Source organism: Suricata suricatta, chromosome 1 (assembly GCF_006229205.1).
Source record: "Suricata suricatta isolate VVHF042 chromosome 1, meerkat_22Aug2017_6uvM2_HiC, whole genome shotgun sequence".
NCBI lineage: Eukaryota > Metazoa > Chordata > Mammalia > Carnivora > Herpestidae > Suricata > Suricata suricatta.
Genome location: NC_043700.1, coordinates 34,687,847 through 34,706,143, shown reverse-complemented (window position 1 = coordinate 34,706,143; position 18,297 = coordinate 34,687,847). Strand labels below are relative to the sequence as shown.

At 40.5% G+C, this 18,297-nt stretch overlaps 1 protein-coding gene across 5 annotated transcripts in view; it reads right to left on the bottom strand.

Moving 5' to 3' along the window:
• The window catches only part of IDO2 (indoleamine 2,3-dioxygenase 2), a 70,632-nt gene that overhangs the window by 9,077 nt on the left and 43,258 nt on the right, over positions 1–18,297 (bottom strand). For all 5 annotated transcript variants that reach the window (XM_029938703.1, XM_029938799.1, XM_029938744.1 and 2 more), the window contains 2 exons: positions 13,910–14,009; positions 12,932–13,049 (listed from right to left, as the gene is read on the bottom strand). In XM_029938703.1, the coding sequence (XP_029794563.1) occupies positions 12,932–13,049; positions 13,910–14,009 (218 nt within the window). The remainder of the gene's footprint in view (positions 1–12,931; positions 13,050–13,909; positions 14,010–18,297) is intronic.

Here is an 18,297-nt window from a genome sequence, read left to right as displayed (position 1 = left end):
AGTCATCAGTGCTCAAGCGAGGTTCTGTATAGGCAACAAAGAAAGGAGGAGTGGAGAATCTCTTGCCCGGGGATTACCACACCAGGTCAGATACAGTCTCATTTAGCTCCATGTTTAGCTACATTCATTAATCTGTGTAGCTATTTTTGGCTCTAAGCCAATGCTTGGGGATAACTGATTCCCTGGTTTATTAACTTGTGTATTAAGAAGAGTGTCTTCACATTTGCACTAAATTTCTTTTCATTAACTTTTGAACATTGTTCCCTCTTTTTCACATAATGGGGCCCCTCTGTGAGGTGGCATGTTTCTTTTACCTGGATCCTGTCTATCTTTCTTTGCTTCTCTTTGAGAAAAAACAAAACAATGCAACAAAAAAATCATGTGTTTTTTATGAGACCCAAATAATGCCATCTCTATGCCATCATTTCTCTTTTCTACCATCATACCTAGTCTCTGTTCCTCTATCTCTATGTTCTCTGAAGCTCCATGGGCTCAGGTAATTGACATCTTCCTTTGGTCCGCGGATTTCCCAATGCTCCTGCGTGGTGTCACATCCTCTTACTCTCCTGTGACAATGTCCCGTGTGCTGGCCTTTTACTTGGGCCCTGTTTCCATGTCTTTCCCATCTGGTGCCCTAGTCCCACAAAAATGCTAAGTACTATGTACAAATTTCCTCTGAAGCAGTAATGAGTAACAATAATTTAATATTTTATCTTCAAAAGTAAAATGCCTAGTCAATAAATATAAAATAATTTTAATGTAAAATTTTGTCAATAGATATAAAAAATCCATTTATGATTGTAACAAACAAAATATTAGCTAATAGGAATAAGAAGAACATCTTTGAACTGATAAAAGGAAGATACAGAAAGCCTACTGTATATTTTATATTTGATATTGAAAGATTAAAAATAAGTCTTTTAAAATGTGGAACAAAACAAAGATCAGCACTTCCATTCAATGCAGTGTTAGAAATCCTAACCAGAAGAATAAGAAAAAATATATTTAAAGAAATAAAAGTTATAAGAATTATATGTGAAGGAACAAAATAATTCTCAAATAATATGATTTTCACATAAAGATAATCTGCAGATAATTACTTGAATTAATGAGTGTTTATCAAAGTAGTAGTTTCAAGGTTAATAGTCGAATGTCAATTTCATTCTATAAACCAGTAACAAATAGTTAAGAGTTAGTTAAATCAAAAGATACCATATTCACTAGAAACAAAAATATAAAGTAACTATGAAAAAACAGAAGATATCTAAGTCTCTTATTTCAAATGAAATTAAAGAAAATTTAAGAAATTCAAGAAAAAATTTGTCTCTGCTGAGGGACAAGAAAACTCAGTAGCAGAATCAGAGAGAAGTGTAACTAAAAAAGAGCTATCTGTCTGGATAAAGTTTAGTTCACATCCAACAATACAAAGACATGATTTCCAGTAGCCTGTCCAGCCACCCTTAGTGTTTCTGTGGTATTCTCTGACTGTCCATCTGCTTTGACTGTCAAACAGAATGACTGGATATAATATCAAAATCATGTGAAATTTTCCAAATTAATATACAGATTTAATGCAACGTGAGCAATTTTTTTAATGTTTACGTATTTTTGAGAGAGAGAGAGAGAGAGAGAGAATGAGTGGGAGAGGCGCAGAGAGAGTGAGGGGGACAGAGGATCTGCAACAGGCTCTGAGCTCAGTGAGCCGATGTGGGGCTTGAACTCATGAACCGTGAGATCATGACCTGAGCCTAAATAGAATGCTCAATCTACTGAGCCACCCAGATGCCCCAGCAAAAATTTTAACAGAGGTTTTTTTCAGTGCAATTTGGAAAGCTGATTCTAGGAGTTTACATGAAAGGCAAAGGGTTAGAAATACTACAGGCACCTTTGGGAAAGTAGGGCAAGATGAGGGGTTTTCTTCACCTGAAAACGAGAAAGACTATGAAGCTATAGTTCTTAAGATGAATGATATCCTGTTGGGAAAGATAAACAATGAAATGAATAGGACATCTGGAAACAGAGTCAGTCATTTAATAAAACCTGTTATAAGACAGTGCTAATATTGCAGATTAGTGATTATTCAAAGAAAGGAAACTGAATTTATTTCCTATGTCATATTACACATATATAATAATTACATGTGAAGTAAGGACTAAAATGTGAAAGACAAAACAACAATTTCAGAAGAAAATGCAGGAAAATATACTTATGACCTATGATTATAAAATAATATCTTATGTAAGACCCCAAAAAACACAGACTTTCGCAAAAGCAATGTCAGACACTTTGACTATACAAAAAAGAACTTCTGCTTTCAAAAGGCATAAGACAAACCACAATAGTTGCAACACATATAACTAACGAAGATCAGGCTTCTAGGGTTTACAAAAAACTTAACAAAAACCAGTAAGTGAAAGATAAATGACCCCTAGAAATATAAGAAAACACATGCATTCATGAAAGAGGGACATGAGTGGTGAGTGCCCAGGAGTACACACGCATGTGCGCGCGCGCGCACACACACACACACACACACACACACACACACACACACACGACAGTTAAATCAGGGAACACAGGAGTGAGATCATCATCATGGTAAAATGAAAGTTTCCCACTGAATTCCCCACAAAGAACACTGGCTTAGACAATCACACACAGACAAGAGGGCCTTTGTGAAAGTCCAGGAATTCAGAGGGGAAGATCCAGAACTGGATGCATTGATGCGGGTAAGAACATTTCACTTTGCTCACATTACCCCTTCCACAGGCAGCACAGCTCAGTGCTAAGAGAAATGTTCTAGGGCTGTGATTTTTCCAGTAAGGGAAAATGAGAGCATATTATTGAGTGCCTGGCTGCTGCCAAGGAGGCCCGCTTCTTTCTCACCCCATCCAGAACACCGAGGTGCACGGCACAATAGGGAACGGGGAGCCTGGGGTACTCCCAGGAGAATGCCACAAAGGACTCTTGGTGGGAGGATTAATGGGATGCAGATTATACTGATCACCTCACAGGTTCGTCAAGAACCTGAGGATGCGTCACCCACAAATCACCCCAACTAGCCCCAGGCGCCCCGATTGCCCAGTGTCTCACAGCCACACCTTCACCCACTCTGGCCTCCTTGCATGCACGCCTGAAGGCAGAACGAGAGAGCGTCTGCTGTTGGTTAGTGAGCTTGTGCAGCAAGGTGGCTGATTCAGTGGGACTGGGGAAAGCACACAGCCTGAGCCTCAAACACTGCCCCAGGGAAAGCCAATGGCAGGTGGTCAGCGCTGGCTTGGCTTTGCAGACCTAGAGAAGGCATACGCAATTAAAACTTTTGCCAGGAGAGGGAGCAAGAAGCGTGGAGCAGGCGTACGCACTGGAGGTCTGAGAAAGCCTCAGAAGCCTTGCCAGGACTGATGGAAAGTACTTTTCTCCAGAACCAGTGAGTAAATACTGGAGGAGGTGAATACTTCACATTCTTCCTGCCGCCATGCAAAGCTTCAGGGAGCGTTAAATATCAAGGAAACACGACGTTATCAAAGGAAAATATACTTTCTCAGTAACTGGCCTTAAATAAATGGAGATCTGTGATTTGCCTGATAAAAACAATTCAAAATATGTTTGAACTAATTAATTACTTAATTATTTAGAGAGTATGAGCAGGGAAGAGGGATAGATGGAAAGGAAAAATAGAATATCAAGCAGGCTCCATGCTCAGCATTGAGTCCCACATAGGATTCAATCCCACGACCCTGGAATCACGACCTGAAATCAAGAGTCAGACACTCAACCACCTGGACCACCTAGGTGCCCCCAAAATATCTGTTTTAAGGAAGCTAATTAAACTACAAGAAAACATAAAAAGACAATTCAATGAAATTAAGAGAACAACACATGAACAAAATGAGAAGTTTAGCAGAGAAATAAAAATCATAAAAAAGAACAAATTACTAGGAAATATATTTTGGTAACTGACTCTAAAAGGTGTTCCGAAAGTACCAAGTAGAGAACTTCCTCCTCTATTAACATGGATCTGGTAAGGTAAGAGAACCACATACGCACTCTCGCTTTTAGGTCTAACGTGCCCACCTTTTGGCTAAGAAGAGTGGTTCCTAAAAGCCAAGACACAGAGGATCTAAGAACACACATGAGTTACACCTCCTCCATTGGAGGAGCCAATGGCACTAAGCACTGTAGCTTCTGCCCAGATGGCCAAGGGGGTGCGTTTAGTTTCTGGCTAGACATTGTCCAGTGTTTCTGAGGTTGTTGTTCAGCAAAACACAAAACATTTTGGTCAAGTACCTTTCTCTTTCAAATTGAAGTGAATCTCTAGAGAAATAGAACATCTGCTTTTGACTCATTTACACTCATCATCATTTTGTGTCATAAGCATTATTTTTCGTTAGTTTGGAAAACCGAAGGAAACTTGCTTTTAAAGTTTGCAGGGGTAGGGACCACATTTATACATTTACACAAAGGAAAACTCAGCAAGTCCTTGCTTTGGATCAGTGCTGTAAAACCACAGACACTGAGTTACTGTAATATTTTCATATTGCTTTCGTAATATTCATATGGTCCCACTCATGAAAGTAACACAGCAGGTGCTATATTACTGACACCTATGACAAAGCACTGTCAATGCAAAATCGAATCATACATCTGATGGACAGAACCACCAGACAGTAACTTTTTTGTGTCATTCCAACCTTCAAAGCCATGTATTTCCATTGTATTTCTTCTCATCAGCTTAAGCATGACATAGCAAGAAGCTCATCATCCTTCCTTCATGTCTCCATTTACTCTGAAAATCAATCAACCCATCAAGCAGAACTTGATTCAACCTTTCAAGTGACAAATATTTGCTTGGGGCATCATGATTTACTTTTAACCAGCTTTGAAATCATATATACATCCTGGACACCTCCTTCTGTCTCTGATCATACCTACATGCTACCATTTCTTAGTTCTTTTCCTTGATGTCTCTTGTTCATCTCTTCTGTTGCTGTGACTGCCCTAGGGTCTTCCTCTTTCCCCAGATTTGGTAGCATTGTTGGTAGTGTGTAAGCAGCTATATGTGTCTGGATGAAACCAGGGCTTACTTAAATCTGAAGCATAAGTAGGTGTGAACCAGGCAGAAGGCAAATGGGAAAGAATGTCTGAAACAGAAGAAGTAGTGAGTAAATAAGCCTTGCAGTAGAAAAATGTTGGAGAGAGCAAAAAGGATTCTATCATGTCAAGCAGGACCCTGTGTCAAGCAATGACACAGGTAGTCCAAGGTACCACAGCCATGAGATATTTCCCGGACCAGCATCAACCTGACACCCCAGAACTGATAACAAGCAGGACCAGAGGATGTCTGCAGGGGCCCAAGGACCACTAAATCTACTTAAAAGGGGGAGGGTTTGGGGGCACCTGGGTAGCTCAGTGGGTTAAGTGTCCAACTCTTGATGTCGGCTGAGATCATGATCTCACAGTTGGTGAGATCGAGATCCACATCTGGGCTGTCAGCATGGGGCCAGATTGGAATTCTCTCTCTCCTTCTCTCTCTGCCCCTCCTCCGTTTGTACTCTCTCTCATTCCCTCTCTAAATAACTAAACTTAAAAATAAAGTAAAATAATAAGGGGGGGATTTTTGCAACAAACTGTCAGACTCTTCAGACATGAACTCTACACCTCACCACTTAAAAAAGGCAGCTGTGACTGAAGGCTCTGCCAGATTAATCTCTGAACAGAACTGAGATCCTTCCCTGCTTGAACATAGTAGGCAGTAAGTGCCAAGAGCTGACCTGGACCGGACTGAGGCCTTATCTCAGTTGCGTGCCCACAGATCACTTAGCATTTGGTTTGTTAACTCCCTACACCCTTCTGTTATCTTGTTATCTTCTGTTATCTTCTTTGTTGTGTGGTTTGTCTTAAGTCCTGCTCAGTGCACCATATAAGAAGCCAAGGTTAATCATCTGGTGAAATGTCATTGAATTTGGAATCCTGAACATGCTTCTTTTTAACTATGGTTAACTTTGCTTTATGATTGAATAAAGCTGACATTGTGGGAAGACACAACTCAAATACCTCCCTTCACAGCATGCTCATGACTAAAGTTCTTTTCAGGAACTAAAATCTAGTGTCAGAAAGAACCAGTGAAGGGAAGCATGGTGTCAAATAAAGATAAATTGAAATTAAACTATTTTGGGGTCAGATCATGGTAGGTCTTGCAGAAAAATTGGGATTTTGGTTTTCTCCTTAGAACAATAGGTAAACAAGTGTGTGCAATAGGAATATAATGTGATGGGCAAATGTAATTTAACACTTTCTAGTAGTCACATTTCAGAAGGTAAAAAAAGTTGGGAAAATTAATATCTATACTATATTTTAGCTAACCCATCATATCTAAAATGTTATAATATCAAAGGATAACCAATATAAAAATTGCTAATACATTTTCTTGTAATAAGTTTTTAAAACTTTGTCTATATGCTTACAGACAAAATTTACTTATAATGCATTTCAACTTGGATGCTTAATTTTCAACAATCAACTGACATATGAACTATTCAGTACTAAAGCTGTGTTTAACAAGCAACTATTTTACATGGATTTAGTTTTTATGTTTCAATATTAATTCATGACTATTAAATAAATTAAAAATTTAATTCCCCAGCTACACTGGCCATTTTTCAAGTGTTCAGTAGCCACATGGGGCTGGATACCACCTTCTGTGCCAGAAGAGAAACTGAAGGGTTCGGGGAGTAAAAGTGATTTCAGGCTTCTGAGTACAGAATGAAGTAGACAACATAAAGGGCAGACGAGAGACTGTTGTGGGGTCCCCTCCCTAAGGAATGTGGTGAGAAAAGACTTCAGGATAAGGGAAGGCAACCTGGCTATGTGTGTAAGTGGCATCCTTCACGACTCCGTAACATGAGACCATACAATCAGACTGTATGTCTATACATTTTCCATATATGGGAGACAACGACATAGAAAATGCATAAAAGACTATGCCACATGGCTTTCAGGGCTCAGTTTTTCGGGTACAAACCCAACCGAGCCAGTGCTGGCACAAATAGAGTTTGCTTCCTGGAAAGAAAGCCTCAATGTTATGACTGTCTGTGCAAGAAACCTGCTATAAAACAGCATTTGGAAGGCCACTACAGAGTCATGGAAAATGATGATGAGAGCCACTTTCAGAGCAAATGATGGTAAAAAACAGAGAAAAGGGAAGAGATGCAACTGGTGTTGCAGAAAGACACTTTCATTGGTGGCAGTGGACTGTTATTTCATTCAGATCTGCCCTTCCACTAAAAGCAATCCAAAAAGAGGATTAAAATATCCTAAAGGCATCAAAGAGCTGAAAAGACAGCAAGGAACTGCCAAGCAAAAATTTAAGGGAAAGCAGGAACCCAGAAAGGGAGGCAGAAAGCTAGGGTGGCACCAAGACTTTTCCCTGAAGTCATTTCCCAATCCAGATACCCCTGGGCTTGGTTTTAGTGGCTTTTCTGGGTGGTAGGTGCCATAAGTATGATCCTGACCCCAGCCATGGGAAGGAATTTTATAGGACACCCTGCTCATATTAACCTGGGAGTCCCAACTGCCTATATCTCAACATCAGTGTGCGTCAGAACTCCCAGCCCACCCTTGTTTTGCTCCAAGAGACAAAATCAAAGTCACCTTTGCACTGAGCAAAACAACATTAAAAAAACAAATCTTTCCCAGCAAAGTTGTGACCTTTTTTTTTTTTTTGCACATTTTTAGCCCAACTTTAATTGTCTGATTGGTACATGGGCCCTCACTTGCTGATCTTGCTTCAAGATGGTCCAGAATTTTAATGTCCCCAAGAACCAAGAAGAACCAAGCACAAAATTTCTTTACCCTAGTACCAAAAGACTGTCTACAAACTATGTTCCAAGGGCAATAAGCATCACATAGAAGAAAAAAAAAAAAGCAAAACAAATCACGTCTAAACACACGAAAAAAACATGACAACCAGCAATGAGAACCAATAGGAAAAAAAGAAATAACAAGAAGGAAACAATCAAGTTTCCAATATTAGAAACACACACAAATTATGACACAGCCACAAGTAGTATGTTGAAGAAAACTAAAGGTGAGCTTTAAAATGTGTATCGGGAAGAGAAAGGTATAAAAAATAATCAGATTAGAAAATAATAAAGTATAACTTCTGGGAATGAGATAGTGAAATACCCTTTTTGATATATGTATTCAGCCACAGATTGGAAGCAGTTGACAATTAATTAGATCAGAAGAACTAATGCAGCACAGAGAAAAGAGATGGAGAAAAACAGCAAGAGTAGATAAGAATGGAAGAAGGAGCAAGGTCTAACATCCCCAATTAAAGTTGAAGAAGAAAAAAAGAGAGTGAGGCACAATTTGTGAGGATTTGATGGCTAAGGACTTTCCAGAATGATAAGTCATATCAATCAAAGAAGCATAATGAAACCTACCCATAATAAAAGAACAACAGGACAGACTGATAAAGAGAAACTCACAAGTAGATGGGAAACAGATACATTATCCTGACATCTAACTTCTCAGTAGTGACAGTAGAAACCAAAAGATATTGTACTGATTTACTCAACATCTAAAAAAATATAGTTGCTAGCAAAAATATTCTTCAGGAATTGGAGTGGAACAGGGCAATTTTCAGATGAGAGAGTTGGCCAACAACAGGTCATCACTAAAGGAAATCCTAGTAGCAAAAGAAATGTGAGTAAAGAAGTGAAGGACAAAAAGAAGATTATAATATGTAAGCAAATTTGAATGAATCTTAACCATACGCAATAATAATAGTCATTGTAGATTTTTGGATATTTTTGATGTGTGATAGGCAATGTATGCTCTTCCTTGTAAGCCTAAAAACATCTTTTGTGAAGACTCATGGGCTCTTCAATATTTTGAGAACTGGTTTTGTGTGCGTGCTTCTGGATTTGATGCACTGACATGGCACAATTAGAGTCAAGGTAAAATATGGTGGCTCAGGTGACTAGGCTATACTCAGATTGCTATGGGTAAGTAATCTACAAGTGAAGACAACTTTAGAAATATGAACATAGTCATTATTATCCCATGGTAGTTAGCAGAGAAGAATTCCAATGTTGATTATTTTCCATTTTGTTTTATTTTGTTATTATTATTATTTCCAAAGGTTAAGGATAACTTTTATTGCTACCAGAGCCTTGTGCCATCAGTGCACAGTTCTGACTGCATACCCTCTTCAGACTGCACAGGGAGCTCAAGATCCAGAAATCATTAAGAGAAATGCCAGTGGACTGGAAAAGTAAGGGGCGTGACTTTCATCAAGAAAATCCGAACACTTAACATCAGTCTAGGGCACTGAATTCATTTATTACAGTTTACCCGAACCATAGAGCTGCCTCAACATCTACGCAGTCTCTCCTTTATAATGAGTAAAAACTGATCAGTTACCAAAAAGCAAACACAAAGCCTTTACCAAATATTCTTTTATACAATGCCCAAAATGCTTTCAACAAATCTATGAATGTCTTAGTTGAATGCCACTTTTAAGCTTCAATTTAAGATAAATAAAAATTGAAAGAAAAATTTTGTTTCCAATTAGTTTAGACAAAGCAAATTTACGAATCAGGAAGAAAACTTCCTTCAACAAAATTAAGTGAGCCAGTCAGAAGAGGGCAGCAGCGGTCCGCACTATCTTTTAGTACCAGCTCACCGAGTAAGAATCCCTACTTAACCCCATGCCACACTTAGAAGGAAACATTTTGACTCTTTGCTACCATGAAAGGAAAAATTCTTACAGCTACCAATCCATCAAGGAGAAGCTGGAAATTGTGTTGATTCAGAAGGAAATAAGGCAAAACTTTTTGTGGCATTTTGAAGAGAAATTTATCCCTCAGCTTTTCGAAGGAGGAATGAACTCTTAGAAAAAAGAGCTATTCAGAATTCTGCCAAAAGATATGCTTATGTAATCTGGATGCTTGGAATTCCTACCATAGTTTAGCCTTCCAACAGAGCCCAATGCTCAGGCCAAATCACCCTGTACAGGGGAGCTAGACAGGGATCTTTCAGGTGCACAGCACTGACCCACGCTGCAAGCAATGCTCGGTGGGTGCAGGGGGGTGCAGTCTTGAAGTCTAGTGCTGGAACGAACTTCCACCTGAAGAGGAGTAGGGCTATGAAAACAGTAGTCTGGTTTTATTTTTCAGTCCAAGCTGAGGACTATGTTAATGTTGTTAGGTGAAACTCATGTGTGGGCTGGGCAAAGATACCATGCGGGTTCTCAGAAATACAAATTGCAGCCTTAAAATAAATAGCACCTTCTGGGGGCCTGAGTGTCTCAGTCAGTTAAGCGTCTGGCTTCGGCTCAGGCCATGATCTCATGATCTCGTGGTTGCTGGGTTCAAGCCCCGCGTTGGACTCTGCTGACAGCTCAGAGCCTGGAGCCTGCTTTGAATTCTGTGTCTTCCTCTTTCTCTGTGCCTCCCCCCACTTGTGCTCTGTCTCTCAAAAATAAATAAAATGTTAAATGATTTTTTTAAAAAGAAAAGAGAAAGGGTACCTTATCCTCTGCCTTGGGCATATTTTCTGCCTAGAGGTGAGATATTATGGAGGAAGGGAGTAGAGCACCCAACTCTTGCTAAAGCTGAGCACAGAAAGAAAAACAATTTTCGTGAGCTCCGTCTGGGGAGAAAAAGCAGAGGGGATGAAAGTGCTGCTGAGCTCTAAAGATTATGCAGGGAAAAGAAGTCACCAACTACAAACCAGACACAATGACACAGCTCATGTGACTCCGTAAGCCCTGCAGTGTGCAGGGTACCTGAGCGGTGCAGCCAGTTAAGCGTCCAACTCAGTCTCAGCTCAGGTCCTAATCTCACAGTTGTGAGTTCAAGCTCCAGATCAGGCTCTGTGCTGACAGCTGTCGCTCCTTCTCTGTGCCCCACCCCAACCTGTGTGTTTGCTCTCTCACTCTCAGATAAGTAAAACTTAAAAAAAAATGCTTAAAAAAATCCTTGTAGTTTCCAGTATTTGTTATTTTTATCACTTCATTTTTGTTTCCTGTGGCTGCACAACACACCACTCCAAAGGCAGGGGCATGAAACAGCCAGTATATTATGCTCATGGATTCTGTGGGCTAGACATTTGGAGAGCACACAGGGACGGCTTGTGTGCACGTCACAGTGTTTGGGCCCTCAGGGCCTTGAAGACTGAGGATGGTCTGAAGGTGGGCATCTAGAACCATTCTCACGAGCTTCCAGACCACGCACTTCTGTTCTTTCATATGGATGGGGTTTCGGGATGATGGGGGTCCAGAGCTGACTGCCAAGAAGGAACTCTTGAGACGTCTTTGGTGCAAAAAGATGATTTTATTAAAACACAGGGACAGGCCCCTTGAGCAGGAAATGCTGAGCTTGGGCTGTGCAGAGTGACTGGTTATGTACTATGGAGTTGGGGGAGGTAAAGGCAAAAGGGGGCCTCCAGAAGGACTTGGATGTGCTAAAGAGGACTCCTAAGACACCTGAGGCCTTGCTAGTGTCAAGCTCTGGTTGTTTTCCCTCCCGTGAGGCATTAATGTTGTGACAGAAGTGGGTTCCTGGAAAAATGTTCTCCTCTGTATTTGCCTCAAGTGTTTGTCAATGGGCTGCAGGTTATAAGGAAATTTAATGTCACCTGCCGTTTCCTTCTTGCCTTTGTTCCCCACATCACTAAGGAGGGGAGGGTGACATTAGGGCTCCAGGGAACTGAGTCCACAGGTTTCTGGAGATCAGGCCGTTGATAAGATTGCCTTTTACTTGTAATTCACTATGACATTTATAAACTGAAGGCAACTCATGTCCTGTATCCGTTAACCATTTGTTTCCCACTTTCTTTTGTTCTTGGGTGCCAGAAGTGCCCGAGAAATACCACGCACACCCCGCCTGGGTGGGTGGGGAGGTTGTTTGCAAGGCCTCTCAGTACGATCCGAATGCACCTGCAGTGTACTGCCCCTGGTCTTGATATCCTGTGTTATAAACTCAGGTGCCCTGTTAAGGTTAAAATCCATGTCACTCGGTTTAGAGAGCTTGTTTGGCAGAAGACCTACCGATGTGATCAGGAGGGCTTTGCAATTAAAATTCAGGGAAGTGGAGGAAGTGTGGATCTGAAATATAAACGGATGTTGAATGGAAATAATACATTGCCCTATGACTTGTGACAAACTTACACTAGTGCAGAGAGTCTGAGATGACAAATAAACTTATTCCCTTAATAAAAAGTAATAAAGCTGGCGCCCTCCCTCTCGCCCTCCCTCCTGTCCTGTTTCCCATAAACCTCTCCTTTCCTGGACTCCTCTGTCAGTGAAACAGGATCCAGAGAGACTGATACTTAGACCCTTACCCCTTGTTAAATGGATCACACCCCTCTCCCACACCTTCTTCAAACACACAACAGTTACATTTTCTAGATTCTTCTGATAAAGGAAGTTGAAGAGCTGCAATCTTCAGGATAAGATTAACTGGCCACACCTATAACAGCTCTTCTTTACACTAGCCACAGAAGAGGAGCACTGGAAGGTCCCTCAGATCAGGCCCAAAGGTCGCTCATCTAAGCTTCCACTTGAAAACAAAGAATGAGAGAAGCTTTAGAGAGCTAAGGACAAACCCCCTGATACCACAGTTCTGTCCCGCAGGAACCTACCATTGCTGGATAGAGCTTGTACAACCAATGTGTGTGTTCCACCCTTTCCACCCCAGCTTCTGTACTGTAAGAACTCTACATGCAAATAAATATATGGCCAACCAGAAGAAGAAAGCACTAAATCACAAGAGACAAAGAACGGTGCGACCATGAGAAAATCATTGAAAATTGAGAGATCATTTTTCAGTAGCATAAACAACATTTGGTTGCCTTCAAACAAAGCTAATGCATTACTGCCATTTTGTGTCTTCCCCCAGGCCCTCAGCCTTCAGGAGCCTCATACCGTGCATTTGTCCTAAAGTTCTGGTGATATCCTGAATGGAGAGTCTCAGTCGCTGCAGGGCTTGAAGCAATGAGTTCTGGCTGGACTGGAGGATGGCATTCACTGCCTGAACAAGTGCCTAAAGAGGAGATTCATTCACTCAATTCATTAATATTCAGTCCACGGAACTGGAGTGAGCAGCAAAGCTGTGGGAATCTAGAAAAAGGGGGTCCATCTGACTATTGAACTGTTAAGCATCTGACTCCTGGACTGTTAGGCAGGGCTCACCAGGAGACTTCCTAAACTAAATATGCTGTGAGATCTTCCTAAGAGCCACAATCTTTCTGAGCACCCTTCACATAGATCCCTAGTTAAGCCTTTCTTGATCTTTCCCATCAGCTGCTACTTCTTGTGCCTCTCAAGGCCATAACCTTATCAATTTTGTTCCTTCTTCTGGATTTATCTCATACTATTGATGGGGTCATGATAACAGTTCTCACTCCCAGGGTTACCCACCCACCTCCATTCCCACTTCCTCTTTAATTCCCATACATCACTCAGATTTTAACTTCAGCTGTCATTTCCCTTTGCCTGACCCTGCAAGTCTGGATTCGATTTTAGATGTCTTCTCATGAAAAACACTGCTTCTTCATTTTTTTTTCTTATTACCCTATACATCAGTCCATCTTCCTCCACTGGATGCTAAGCTTTGATGGAATCCAGAAAGTATCTGTCTTATTCCCCCAGCCATACATTACTCAGAACAAGGCATGTCCCTTAAATGAATGAATGGTTATTCCAAGTGTTTCAATAGTTGAGGAAAGGGAACTATCTCTGTGGGCTAGGGCTCAGACCTCTTTTTCTAGACATAAAGCAAGTAGGAGAAGGCCGATACTCATCTATATTTATTAGTTTTTTGCAGGGAAAGGGACTTGGTTGGAAGTAAAGTTCAGACTAATTTCTCATTTAGGACAAAAAAAAATGCCATGAAGAAAATACCTTAATCCCAGGTACTGCTGCTTTCTCCACCAAAACAGTCACCAGTATAAAGCCGCGTAGGCTTTCTTCTCCAGGAAATGAGACAATGATGTCCAAGTTCCTTGGGAAGGAAATGAACACATGTTTAGAGAGTGAGCAGGGCCCAAAGGCCAATTCAGAGCCAGACAAGTGCAAGAGCAAGTAGACTTGAAGAAAATCCTCTCATTTCCATAGAACAGCTCTGAGGAGGTGCATCCGCCTCCAGCCCCATTCCAGGAAGGAAAGAGAGCCGACCTATTCGAGACCACAGTCAAGGACCAGAAGACTCTCAAAGTCTAGCATGACTCCCAGTGGAACAGCTGAAACATACGTGGGCAGGCACTGCTGGTTCCCACAGGGCCAGTCTGCGGCCTGTCACACCGTCCCCATCGGGAGCTGGAGCAGACAGTCTTACAGCTGTACCAGACAGCACAGACAACAGCCAATTTCATTCTCCTGTTTAAGACAGGAAACTATGGCCCAAAAAAGTAAAATGGTTTCCCCAAAGTCATGCAACTGATTAGCCAGACAATCAGAGCAGATATATTTCATAACTCGGGCTAGTGCTCATCAGTGACTTTTTCCACCAAGTTCTGTATTACAGAAAAATGACAGCTGCAAGACTGTCATTTATGAATCATTTTTAAATAACCCGTTATCTAGATTAGAATATTCCAGATGTCAGTACAATCTATAAAACCTAAAACTTCTTGATCCATTCATCATGTGATAGACATTTAGGCTCTTTCCATGATTTGGCTAGAATATATATACACATACACACACACACACACACACACACACACACACACACACACACTGGAGTATTACATGGCAATGAGAAAGAATGAATATGGCCATTTGTAGCAAACTGGATGGACCTCGAGGGCATCATGCTAAGTGAAATAAGTCAGGTGGAGAAGAACAGTTACCATATGTTTGCACTCATAGGTCTAATAGGAGAATGAGGGTTGAATGGGAAGGGGGAGGGGGAGGGGAGGTGGTGGTGATGGAGGAGGGCACTGGGTGTTATATGGAAACCGATTTGACAATAAACTCTTTTAAAAAATAAATAAATAAAACCTAAAACTTCACTCCATTAATCACTTGTATCTCCAACATTTTAAGTATGACAAGAGAAAGAAAACAAACACAAAAGAAAAATAAGTCAGGAACTCCATTGTGTCAGTGGCGTTACACTTGTGTGGAAAGTGGCTTTCACCTTTCCACCCTCCATCTGCTGAGCTAGTTTTTCTATGGAATGCCTTCACTGAGCTGAGGTTTGGCGATGGGGGAGGCAATGTCAATTTTTGAGGCTAATTTTGCTCTCTAGGGAAAGAGGAGTCTGAGGATGTCTGGACCAAACCCGGCCCATCAACTCCAGTCCATGTAAAACAAGGTAATTCAAAGGGATTCTTCTGTAGCTATAGAAACCATTGCCTACAATTTTGGCCTTTCATACAAGCTAAGGTGAGACCAGAGATCTTTTTCAGGTCTCAGACTTCAAAGAATCGTAGAGGATTAGAGAATTTGTAAAGGTTTTTTTTCTTTCCTTTTCTTATATTGCACTTTACTTGTTTCATTATGAACAGACTTGAATATATAGTAAAAAAAAAAAAAAGTTAATCCCTTAATCCTTACAAAGCAGAGGTACCACTGTTAATTTTTGGACTTTTAGTTTTTGGCATATTTCCCTCTAGTCTTTTTTTTTTTTCAGGTATTTTTATTTAAAGTTTTTAATTAAAAATATTTTTTAACTTAGTGATTCATTAGTTACACATAGCACCCAGTGCTCATCATAACAAGTGCCCTCTTTAATACCCATCACCCATCTAGACCATCCCCCACCCTCTTCCCTCCATCAACTCTCAGTTTGTTTTTCTATTGTTAACAGTCTCTTATGTGGGGTGCCTGGATGGCTCTTTAAGTTAAGCGTTGGACTTCAGCTCAGGTCATGACCTCACAGTTGGTAAGTTTGAGCCCCACATTAGGCTCTGTGCTGACAGCTCAGATTCTGAAGCCTACTTCAGATTCTGTATCTCCCTCCCTCTCTCTCTCTGTCCCTCCCTCTATTTCTCTCTCTCTCAAAAATAAATAAGCACTAAAAATATTATAAAAAATAAAAAAAACGTCTCTTATATTTTGCTTCTCTCTCTCTCCATTTTTTCCTTTCCTTATGTTTTTCCTTTACTTATCTGTTTTTCTTCTTTAATTCCACATATGAGTGAAATCATATAATATTTGTCTTTCTCTGATTTATTTTTGTTAGTGTAATACTCTTTAGCTTCTTCCATGAATTTGGAAATGGCAATATTTCATTCTTATTTTTTAATGTTTATTTATTTTGAGAGAGAGAGAGTGCAACCAAGAGAGCGACAGAGAGAAAGAATCCCAGGCAGGCTCCATCCTCAGTGCAGAGCTCCATGTGGAGCTCCATTTCATGAATGTAAGATCACAACTGCGAAATCATGACCTGAGCATAAATTGAGTCTGATACTCAATTGGTTGAGCCACTCAGGCACCCCACAATTTCATTCTTTTTGATGGCAGAGTAATATCCCATTGTGTGTGTGTGTGTGTGTGTGTGTGTGTGTGTGTGTGAGATATCTTCTTTGTCCATTCATCACTCTGTGGAATTTTGGTCTCCATATTTTTGTTATTGTTGATAATGCTGTTATAAACATTGGGGGCACATGTACCCTTTGAATCTGTATTTTTTTTATCCTTTGGGTAAATACCTACTAGTGCAATTGCTGGATCATAGGGTAGTTCTATTTTTTACTTTTTGAGGACCCTCCATACTGTTTTCCACAGTGACTGCACCAATTTTCATTCCCACTAACACTGTTAGAGGGTTCCCATTACTCCACATCCTCACCAACATCCGTTGTTTCCTGTGTTGTTAATTTTAGCCATTCTGACAGGAGTGAGGCGTTGTCTCATTGTGGCTTTGATTTGTATTTCCCTAATGATGAGCGATGTTGATCATCTTTTCATGTGTCTGTTAGCCTTCTCTGTGGCTTCTTTGGAAAAATGTCAATTCATGTCTTCTGCCCATTTCATAATTGGATCAGTTGGGTTTATTTTTTAATGTTTGTTTATTTTTGAGACAGAGAGAGAGATGGAGCATGAGCAGGGGAGGGACAGAGAGAGACACACACACACACAGGATCCAAAGCAAGCTCCAGGCCCTGAGCTGTCATCACAGAGCTTGACATGGGTCTTGAACCCATGAGCTGTGAGATCATGACCAGAGCCGAATTCAGGCACTTAACTAACTGAGCCACACAGGCACCCCTGGATATTTTGTTTTTTTAGGTGTTGGGTTTGCTAAGTTCTTTATAGATTTTGGATGCTAACCTTTTGTCTGATATGTCATTTGCAAATATCTTCTCCCATTCCATAGACTGCCTTTCAGTTTTGTTGGTTGTTTCCTTCACTATGCAGAAGCTTTTTATCTAGGTGAAGTCCCAATGGTTCATCTTTGCTTTTGTTTCCCTTGACTCTAGTAACATGTCTAGTAAGAAGCTGGTCTAGGTCAGAAAGGTTTCTGCCTATGTTCTCCTATAGGATTTTGATGGTTTTTTGTCTCACAATAGGTCTTTCATCCATGGTGAATTTATTTTTGTGTATGGGGTAAGAAAGTGGTCCAGTTTCATTCTTCTGCATGTTGTCATCCAGTTTTCCCAAAACCATTTGTTGAAGAGGCTGTATTTTTTCCATTGGAGTTCCATATTCTTTCCTGCTTTGTCAAGGATGAGTTGACCATATACTTGAGGGTCCATTTCTGGGTTTCCTATTCTGTTCCATTGATCTATGTGTCTGTTTTTGTGCAAGTACCATATAGTTTTGAGGACTACAGCTTTGCATTAAAGCTTGAAGTCTGGAATGATGATGCCTCCAGTTTTGTTTTCCTTTTTCAGGATTACTTTGGCCATTCAGGGTCTTTTATGATTCCATACAAATTTTAGAATTATTTGTTCTAGCTCTGTGAAAAAATGCTGGTGGTGTTTCAATAGGGATTCCATTAATGTGTAGATTGCTTAGGTAGTCTAGACATTTTAACAATGTTTGTTTTTGCATTCCATGAGTATGGAATGTTTTTCCATTTCTTGTGTCTTTTTTCAGTTTCTTTAATAAATGTTCTATAGTTTTCAGAGTGCAGATCACTTACCTCTTTGGTTAGGTTTATTCCTAGGTTTTTAGTGCGATTACAAATGGGATAAATTCCTTCATTTCTTTTTCTGCTGCTTCATTATTGGCATATAGGAACACAACAGATTTCAGGGGCACCTTTGTAGCATAGTTGGTTGAGCTTCTGACTCTTGATATCAGCTTAGGTCATGATCTCGCAGCTGTGAGATTGAGCC